Consider the following 10399-nt stretch of genomic DNA (forward strand, 5'->3'; position numbering starts at 1 on the left):
CCTCCTGCGAGTGCTGCTTCCAGATCCCCTGTTCTCCCTCCGGAGGGTCCTGGGGCTCGCAGCCAGGGCCCAGACTCGCCGATGGCTGGGTCCTGCCTTCCCAAATGCCGTCGTCCGAGGTTCCCACTGTCTGTCCCTCCTCCAGATGTCTGCCTTAAACTGCTCAAAATAACTCCAGCATCCTGATAGAGATCAGCCCTGTAAGGGAAAAACAAAGCAGAAGTCCTCGCCCACAACACATCAGATGGCCCGGAACGCCAAGCCTGCCCCCGAAGCGGTGCTCTGCCGCCTCCCTGGGCCACGGGCGGCAATGGGCTGGCGCCAGCTGCCACCGGTTGGCGAGAGCCAGCGTGCGTGTCTTTTCCCAGCTCCATGTCCGTGACATGCCGTTGGTAATTTGAAATCGTCTGTGGCGGGACTATTGACACCATGGAAATTGGCAACTGCTACAAAGGAGGACTTCTCACCACGTTGTACAAAGCCCCCTGTCAGACATTCACTGGCACACCATCGGCACAGATCTTCTGAGAGTGTGATTAAAGCTATGTCCCCTCTCCCAACGGAGAGGCACATACACAGCTTCACACCGTTTCCCTTATAGCATCACAGAACTGGTGGCCTTCTGAAACCCTCAAATGGAACCCCCAGCTGAAAGACCGCCTCCTGCATTCTTAGGCTTTCGGCTATTTCTTTCCCCAAGGAAAATGGAAAAATAAATGGGCGTATGAGCCAGAAACTGGGCCAGGGATTTGAAATATTTTACTGCAAAACTTATTCAATATTTGGAAGCATGAACGTGTCACCATTTTACAGATAGGGGCACTGAGGCCCAGAGAGGTTATGTATCTCGTTTAAGATTTTACAGACACTAAGCCATCAACTCAGGGTTTGAACTGGGGACTCTGGTCTTGAAAGTTTGTCTCTATTCATTTGAAAGGCAGCTTTCTTCAGAAGAAGCAGGAGGCAAGGCCACCGTGGGGGGCAGAAGGACAGCCCCTCAAAATGCCCCATGTCCTAATCCCCCGCACCTGTGACTGTGTGTGACCGTATGAGGCCAAGGGGCTGGGCGATGGGATCAAGGTGGACGGCCTGGAGACAGGAGATTGTCCAGGGTCATCCAGGTGGGCCCAATCTAATTACACGGTCCTTCATAGCAGAAGAGGGAGGCAGAGGAAAACGTCAGAGAGAGGCGTGCGGAGGACTTGACTCTCTGTCGCTGGCTTTGAGGCTAGAGGACAGGGACCATGGGTGGTGGCTGCAGACCACCAAGGGTGGCCTTTGGTTTACGGTCAGGGATAAAAGGGGAACCGGGGTCCTTCAGCTCCAGGAGCTGAATGTCGTCACAACCCCCATGAGGAGGCGGGTTCTTCCCAAAGCCTCCAGAAGAAATGGCACCTCCTGGCCCCTTGACTTCAGCCCAGTGAGACCTGGGTGGGACTTTCAAACTCCAGAAACTCTGAGGTAGTACACGTGGGTCCTTTGAAGCCACCGTGTGTGTGGTGACGTCTTAGGGTGGCAGTAAAACGAATACAGCATTCTGCCTGAAGGGCCACGTGAGAAACGGGCCATTTCCCATTCCGCCCACTGGGAGAGGAAGGAGAGGCCCTGACGGTTCAGCAGAGGAGACGGGGCCATCCCCATCACTTCCCTGGTTTCTCTGCAGCTGGCTCAGAGCGGGGCAGCTTGGAGGAGGTGTAGACCCCCCATGCGACCGGCGGTGACGTTGGCGGAGGGAACCCATGCCATGAGGCGGGTGGGGACAGTGGGCCTTGGAGTCACAGCCTGAGGCTGAAGCCCTGGCATCGCCATTTACCAGCTATGGGGCCTGGCCAAGAAAACAGCCTCCTTGAGCCCACGTGCCCTCCATGTAAAAACTCAGCTAATCACGCCGGTAAAATCTGCACACAGGGACCTGGAGGTAACGCAGGGGAGAGTGATTTGTCAGCTGCCCTGTGTGGGTTTCTGTGAGAGACGGCTTCTGTGGGCCTCGTTACAGCGTCTGCCTCCCTGGCATTCTTTGCCTTGTGCTCCTTTTCCCTTTACAGATCTTTAAACAACGTTAAGCGCTTGGCTTATGGGTGCTTCTCAGTGCCCCTCAGGGCCCTGCCCCCAGGGAGAGCGCACAGAGAGCGCAGCGTGGGGCCAGGCCCTGCAGAGTTGAACCCTGGCTCTCCATGTCTCGGGCGCATCTCCTCTCCTTCCCAGGCCTTGCTTGGGTCACTGCCTGGAAAACAGGCGGGTGGTGCCATTCCCTGGCCTGCCAGTCCTGTGTGCCGGTGGCCAAAGGCCCACCCGGTCCCTGGTGCACATCCCAGGTGCTCAGGAAACAACAGCTGTGGCAGGCGCTGAGAAGAGCTGGCGGCAGAACAGGCCAGCTTGGCAGCCGCAGGATCTGGCCCTTCCGAGCTCAAGCACGATACTCCCGGCGCTGGACACGGGACCTGGCTCTTCGGGTCCCAGGATGCTATCGACATTTCTGGCGCGGCCCCTTCCTGCTTTCCCCTCAGGAAAAAAGCAGGCCCCACTCTCAGGGGGTCGGGGTGCCTGACGATGGAGATGCTGCACCCTGTGGTTCTTGTTCTCCTCACCCCAACTGACTGCACTGGTCCCGTAGGTCACACACCTCCCTGCTCCCTCCTGTGAGGCCTTCCGGTGTCGGGGCCCCCTGTGAACACAATAATGCTATACCCATTATAATACCTGGCATTGGTAAAAAAAATCTTTGTTTTAAGAGCTGCCATGCTCTGGCTGGTTTGGTCTGCTTTTTCATGACGAGGAAACTGAGACATGGAGAAGTCAGATGATAACTAGTTACACAGGCAGCAAGTGACTGAGCTGAGTCTCAGCTGAGTGACTCAGCCTGCTGCCTGTCACATGTACACCTGGTGATAATCCTCGTGGTCAGAGGCGGCATTTCAGCTCTTGAGTCCCGCAGAAGTCCCCGGGCGAAGCTGGGACCTGGCCACATGTGGGGCCCCTGCCCCATCCCTGCTGGTCCCCACGGTCGCGAGCTTCCCTCAAGGATCCCCTTTCCCAGTCCCAGGGAACTGCAGGGAATCACTCTGAGTCAGAGTGAGAGCCACGCTGCGTACTCACAAAGCATCTTCCTTCGTCAGTCAGCCTCCGCACGAACTGCTTTTATCTGGGAACCACCCAGTCTGAGGCTCTTCCTGGACATCTGTCCACTGGGTGCTCTGCCCACTGTACCAGCACGGATGGGATTCGCTGGTAACTGTCTGTACCCTGGTCAGAGTTTCTGCTGTTACCATAAAGAGAGTTGGATGCATCAGGAGGGAGAAAGAACTGGGCCACATGGCACTCGAGTCCACGTTCATTCTGACCCCAAGTGCAAGTTCAAGCGGGTCCCCACACCACCCTCAGTTTGATCATTCGCTAGAAGGACACAGAGACCTCACTGAAAGCTGCGCTGCTGGTGGTGAGGATGATCACAGCGGGGATACAGGTGAAGGTCAGCAGGAGGGAGGGAGGCACAACTCAGAGCCCGGGGTGGGGGCGGGTTTCCCAATGCAAAGCTCCGTCATTGTCTCTTGTGGAATTAAGAAGGGTAACTCTCTCGACACTGATGTGTGACAAAACACAGTAGTGCCAACCAGGGGGACTTGCCCAAACTTGGCATTCGGAGGTTTTACTGGGGCCTCGTTAGCCAGGCATGACTGATTGGTTGGTTGATGGCCTGTATGGTTCATCTCAGTCTCCGAGTTGGCTGACACTGTGTGACCCAGATCCCCTGTCCGGAGTCACATGGTTGGCCTTTTGGCATGGCCAGTCCCAACCCTGCCACCACAGGATGTGGTCACATTTACCGGACAATCCAGTGTGGCCAGCCTTGTTCTAAATAAAGACACCCCTATCAGGTATGCCATCAAGTGCCTCCCAGACACTGAGGACAAAGGCCAGACCTCTCTATGGGAAAAGCCAAATGCTTTACTGTTCAGCTATTAAGTCCCTCCCAGCCCCTCCACTCTACCCAGGCTCAATCTCAGGGCCCCGTGTACGGCGGGGCTGGGCTCCCAGTGCCGGCTCCAGCTCAGTCCAGTCAAACCACTCGCCTGGCCTCCAGATCTTTGTCTCCTTCCTGCCTGCTGCTTATTAGATATTCCGTCAGCCATAGAATATATTTGGTGACCTGCAGCTATGTGCCCGGCCCTGTACGAGGGTTGGCTACCTGGGTAAATGTCAACCTTGACGAGTTGTCAGAGTGCACGTCATATATAAACAAGGGGGGGCGGTGGAGATGGCACAGCACAGGGGCTCGAAGCACAGGCTCCTTCGAACAAAGGGGTGTTCGATTGGTATTGTAAGTACCACAGTTGGAATATGGTCAAAAGAACATTCTCTGGGACAATTACAGCATTGTTTCTGGAGACTTCGGCTCTCGACACGGCATATACGTCAACCAACAGAGAGGCCAAGGGGGTGCTGCACTGAAGGCCCAGCCAGGTGTCAACTAAGCGCTACCTAGGAGGCCTAAACACGAAGAGAGGAAAGTCTCCATGTGTGGAGGCATGTTGGTTTCTGGCTCATTTCGTTTTTCCAGCAGTTCATTGCTCTTTTCACCTTTGTTTCTCCCTGTTTCTGTGTGTTTTCCCAGCCTGGAATTGCTGGCCGATGTTCAGTATGCCTTTGGGCTGCCCTTTCACCCCGCTTATGCGGGCCAGTTTACTCTGGAGGAGAAAGGTGTGTCTCTGAAGATCATGCAGTACTTTGCCAACTTCATTCGATCCGGGTAAGTGGACCACGTGTGCCCCGATGCTCTCACCGCGTGCCCCTTCCCCCTCTCCAAACACAGAGGCCACATTTTGCATCGACAGACTCACCCTTTCTTCCCTCTATTGGGCAGTCGCCTGCCCCGGTCTCCCCAGCTCAGACTCCTCTTTCCGGTCAAATCTACCTTTGTGTAGATTCATCTCAGTGAAGAAGAGTCTCAATCAGATTCACTTTTGTTCAGCCACATTCGATGCCCTTGATCAGGGATTCTCAGCCTCAGCCCCACGGGCACTGGGGCTGGACAGGTCTCCGTGCTGGGGACTGTCCCGGGCAGTGTGGGCTGTTCAGCGGCATCTCTGGCCTCCACGCCACCCCTGTCCCTCTTGTAAGAACTGCAGCTATCTCAGACACCGTCAGATGTCCCCTGGAAGCCAAAGTCACCTCAGGTTGAGAACCGCTGTGTGGGATAATCGAATTAAGTGAAAATGCTCAAGGTTCGTCATTATCTACCTCCAGAGGCCCCGTGTACCTCTCTTCCGGCTCTTTCAGCAAACCGACTGTTCCCACCCCCCAAATTGCCTCCTGCTGCCCCTCCCACGTGTTTACCTCTCTCCTTTTGCCCCTTTGCCATACACGCCTTGGTCACCTAGCACGGTACTCGGACCCCTGGAAGGAGAAAAGGTAAAAAAGTCATGGCTCAGTGATCAGCCGCTGACAGCCGGCAATTTAAAACCCAATCATAATTAAAACCAGGACAAAACAGAACCTGATACAGCATTTTGTACGAGTTTAGTGGAAAGATTTTTCTTTTCATTTGGAATTTGAAAATGTTGCTCTCAGGAAGTGACATTGAAGCTGGGCCTCGGGGAAGTGTGTCAGAGCCAAGGCAGCAGGCGAGCAATGCCCGGCTTGGTGAACGTCAGACGGGTCTGGGACGCGGCTCGCATGGGGGCGGGGCCGCTATGCTGGGAGGGGGTTCTGGACGGCAAGTCTGAGAAGGAGCCCGCGTCGAAGAGCATGTGACGTCCACTTACTGAAGGAAGCAGACCTGCAGGTGGCGGACACATTTGCCTGGCTCTAGGCCCGTCCTCCCTCCCAGGCCTGGGACAAAAAGAAGCCTCCCAGGGACGGGCTGTGGTCTGTGGTGTCCAGATTAAAGGATGCCAGGACAGGAAGGGGTACGGTGGCCTCCTGAGCCCAGAAACTCAGAAGGGCAAGGCCAGGTCCTGAGCTGTGCTGCTGGGTCATAACCTCAGGTCTTCCCCAGAGATGGCCTGAGGGCATGAGTCCAGGCCTTCGAACCTTCAGAGCAGTTAAACTCTGACCCCCAAAGGCGTGCGAGCAGGTCCCCAGAGACCACATGCAAGTGGAAGCGATCCCAAGTGATGACAGCAAAGACAGGTTTCCTTCACAGGTGTTTCTTTCTTCTCCCTTTCCCAGAAATCCCAACTACCCTCACGAGTTCTCAAGGAAAGTGCCCGAGTTTGCAGTCCCCTGGCCTGACTTCGTCCCTGGTGCGGACAGCGAAAACTACAAGGAGTTCAGTGCCCTGCTCCCCAATCGACGGGGCCTGAAAAGGGCTGACTGCTCGTTCTGGTCCAAGTACATCCGGTCCCTGAAGGCACCTGCAGGTAGGGGAGCCTGGAGCAGGCGGGGGCCCGGTGGAGGGCGGGCGGGCAGGCAGTGCTCCGCATTTACTGCATGGCTGTGTGTTAGGTCTGCGCTGAGTGTGCCGGAGCCACTGGGTCATGGGGGAGCCGTCTGCACAGCTGCCTCCCATGAGGAGCTCGCAGTCTGGGGGTGTCCTCTTTGCCAAGGGCTTTCTGCTCTGATTCAGGCAGGAGGGGGACGTAAAGGAGAGATAGGACACTGAGGGGTGGGGCAGCGGAGCAGTGGGACAGTTAAGTGGGGAGCCAGCCTGCTATGTTGGTGTCTGGAGAGAAGGTAGGACCTTGAACCCCCTCCTCGCTGCCCTTGGAGGGCTGGGTAAAACGTCTTGGACAGTGAGTTCTAGCCAGGGGAGAAGTGGGCATTCTACCCCTTCCTGTTGAAATGGCCTTCCTGTTGAAGAGAACTTCCTGTCAAAGAGAACTTCCTGTTGAAGAGAACTTCCTGTCAGAGAGGTGTTAGAGAAAAGGAACCATAACAAGGGCGCTGGGAGTACCCAGACACATGCAATGCCCTTGAGAAGCTTCTGAGCAGGAGGGAGGCAGTGACAGAACCCAGTGGCTGTCCTTCGGCTTCCGGATGCCAGGCGGGAAGTCTGCCCCGGCGTGAGGGTGGGAAGGCTTCCCAGGGAGGGGTGCTGGGGCTAGTTAGTGCTCCACAGCAGCAGGAGTTCTTCACGCAGAGACCAGCAAGAGTGGGGCGTTCGGCAGGGAACTGACCTTGTCCGACACCCTTTAGACTCTCAACTCTGCTCTTCCTTTCTAAGACCCAGAGGCTGTGTGTTGATGAACCCAAGTCTCCTTATACCCTCCGCCTGTCCCTACGGCCAGGTTACCTGGAAATGTACCTCTGTAGGGCATTAACAGGGCAAGTCCATCAGAGGCTGGGGTCTCTTCAGGTCAAAGAGAAAAAGACAAGGGAAGAAAGGACTTGGATTGGACCAGCCTTGCCCCTCATGTTTCAGATGAAACCGAGGATGAGCTGTCCCCAGGCAGTGAAGAGGAGGACCAGCCAGCTGGCTCTGGCCCGAGAGAAGACCTCCTGGGCCTCCCAGATCCAGACTCTAAGAGCTACGGCACATGACCAACCCTGACACCTCTACCCACCCTGCCAACCCCACCCCAGGCTGGCACCCTGGGCACCTGGTTATCTAAAATGGCCGCTAGCTTTCAATAAAGCATCTACATGCAGTGACACATCGGGGACTCTGGTTTGTTAATTCAAGACTACCCTTGGGAGATGCCAAACTATGTCTTAATAATCATCTAATCTCATCCCATCTTCCTGAGTTTTGAACTCCAGGCTGCTCTCTGCTCTTCCCTTCCAACAAATATGTCTGTAACATCCTCTGTGCACCAGGCTCTGTGCCAGGTGCTGGGGAGGCAAGAAGCCCGCCCTCCAGCAGGAGAGGAGAGCAGGTGAACGGACGTGACACAGCATATGGGGATCCACTGAGGGCAGGCCCAGAGTCCTGCCTATGTCTTACAAAGGATTCTCTTGTGAAGGCTCCAGAAATGAGGTAGGAGACCAACTAGGATGATGTAGTATTCTCAGCGAGAGCCAATGAGGTCTGAATCCAGGCAGAGGGGGTAGAAATGGGAGGAGGAACATATCCGAAAACCATTTAGGAAGTAGAATTGACAGGACTTGATTGATTGTGAGGGAGCAGGTGCAAGGAGATAGAATTATGACCCCGGCTTTTGGTTAATTTGGGTTCCCAGATAAGCAACTGATTTTATCATTCACCCTCCCAAGGGAGATACTTATAAAGGCAAATCTCCTATTTACAACTGTCTGTCTGTCTCTCTTTCTCAGTTACACACACACACACACACACACACACAGTTAACCCAAAGTAAAAGTACATGGAGCTGATTAACAGTCTCTGTCACTTACATGGCACGTCATAGATATGTTTCCACACATCATCTCATTTGGGCAGAGACCAAACTCAGGGATGATTTGTATGCTGGGACTGCCACTCATTTCGCAGATATGGAAAGTAAAGCACAGAAAGGTTTCGGGTATGTCTAAATTCACATAGGGAGGAGGTAGTGAGTCAAAGTTCAACTCAACTTGTCTGATTTCCCTGTTTCCTTGCACTCCCTGGACTTCAAATTGGCCTACAGCCACATTGTGTGTCCTTCCAAACCCACTGGTAGGACTAAAAACCCTAGATAACCTCTAACGCACATTACAGGCTCTATCAGCTGGGATGGGAAACCCAACACACAACTGAAGTGCCTTTCCCTAAAGGAACCCCCAGGGGTGGAAAGTCCTAGGGTTGAGCAATGGCTGTTATGTAATGCAGAGCCCAGGCTCTTCCCAGCCTCCTCTTTGTGATCCTCAGCACACAGATGACATCTCCCTTCACTGGCGCAATGTGGCTGCCACATCGCCGGATATCACATCCCCTTCTCACAGCGTCTTGTGCTGGCAGCAAGCAGGGAAGAGTACAAGGCCTTCCCTTTAAGTTCCTCTTTCTTTTCTTGGAGGGAAATCTTTCTCAGAAATTACTGATAGAATTCCCTTTACATCTATATTTCTGTCCCCACTTTTAGGGAGCAGGCTCATCATGATTTGCTGAGACCAGCATGGCATAATCAGCTGATAGGGATGACCTATGGTGGGTCCAATGTAATCACAACGGTACTGACAAGTAGAAAAAGGAGACAGGAGGGAGGAGCAGAGAGGTGAGAGTGAGGGAAAGACTTGGCCCAACGTTGCTGGTTTTGAAGGTGGAGGAAGGGCCAAGAGCCCAGGGGTTGTGAATAATCTCTAGAAGCTGGAAAAGGAGAGGACACGAATTTTCCTCTAAAAACCTCTGGAAAGAAAGGCATGGAGCTTACGCCTTGATTTTAGCTCCTTGGATTCATGTCGGATTTCTGATCCTCAGAACCACCAACTAATCAATGTGTGTTGTTATAAGCCCATTTGTAATTTGTTACAGCAGCCACTGAGAACTAGTACATCATTATACCTGTTTAGAAGTATATTTTATCCTGCCCTTGGGCCAAACCCAAGGCATAGCGCGTTATTTTCCTGATTATAAAAAGTCCACTCCAATCCAATATCAAAACGCCAAATCCACCGTCATTAGCCCTGAAAGTGTGTCCTATGCTGGTTGGGTGGGTGATGGACTGATTCTGGCAAGTCCAGTTTGGGTGACCTGCTCTGTGAGCCCTGCACAGACAGTCGAGCACAGGACGCCGCCTGCTATTTGTTCTCAGACTTTGAAAAATGAAGGAGAAAACAACCCATGATTGCATTGTGCTGTAATAACGATGCCCACTTTGCTGCCTCGCCCTGCTGATGGGGGGTGCTCAGGTGCATGAAACTATGAAGTGCCGTTCAGGAAGCCCTTACAGTTTACCGTCGACTCGGCCTCTGTGACGTGCCAGCCATGAGAAGACAGGGGTGGGAAACAGGCGAGATCTGAAGGGCAGGCTACTGTGGTCTCTGCCCTGGAACAGCTCTCAGAAAAGCATGGCCAAAGCGACAACACACAACAGAGTCAGGGAGTGAGAGCTGGAGGAGCCCTGGGCCCACCTCACGAGGAAGAGGCTGAGAGCAGAGAGACGTGCGCCCCTGGGGTCCCCCCAGCCGGCCCCTGGCATCGGGCTGCTCTCAGAGCTCCGGGCTGTGTCCCCGCCCTGGTGTTTCGCTGAGATTCCCCTGAAGTCTGTATCCCTCTCCAGATGGGATGGGCTACTTCCTTCGGTGTGGTTGTCGCTGGACAAGGTCTGGGCCTGGAGCGGGCCTGTCTCAGGCCAAAGGGTGGTGTATGGGCTCCTGGCTTCGTGGAGGAAAGATCTCACAGCATGCGTTCCAGTAATTTGGAGAGTATGTTTATTAAAGCTGGGGACACTGAAACAAGGGAAGGGCTTAAGGTAGAAGAAGCAACAGGAGGAAGAAAGGAGGCCTTGGAGACAGGTTCAGGGGGTAAGCCTGGGGCAGGCTGCCGCTGCCTGCTGCTCCCCTGGATGCAAGCTTCACGGGGCCC

At 54.3% G+C, this 10399-nt stretch overlaps 1 protein-coding gene across 1 annotated transcript in view; it reads left to right on the forward strand.

Annotated features, from left to right (window-relative positions):
• The window catches only part of TG (thyroglobulin), a 204856-nt gene extending 197281 nt beyond the window's left edge, over nucleotides 1–7575 (forward strand). The window contains exons 46-48 of the mRNA XM_054590517.1: nucleotides 4613–4747; nucleotides 6169–6359; nucleotides 7361–7575. Coding sequence (XP_054446492.1) covers nucleotides 4613–4747; nucleotides 6169–6359; nucleotides 7361–7479 — 445 coding nt within the window. The 3' untranslated portion in view covers nucleotides 7480–7575. The remainder of the gene's footprint in view (nucleotides 1–4612; nucleotides 4748–6168; nucleotides 6360–7360) is intronic.
• The last annotated feature ends 2824 nt before the right edge of the window (nucleotides 7576–10399 follow it).

The sequence above is a fragment of the Pteronotus mesoamericanus genome, unplaced genomic scaffold, assembly GCF_021234165.1.
Source record: "Pteronotus mesoamericanus isolate MK-2021 breed Mesoamerican mustached bat unplaced genomic scaffold, CSHL_Meso_final scaffold_174, whole genome shotgun sequence".
Classification (NCBI taxonomy): domain Eukaryota; kingdom Metazoa; phylum Chordata; class Mammalia; order Chiroptera; family Mormoopidae; genus Pteronotus; species Pteronotus mesoamericanus.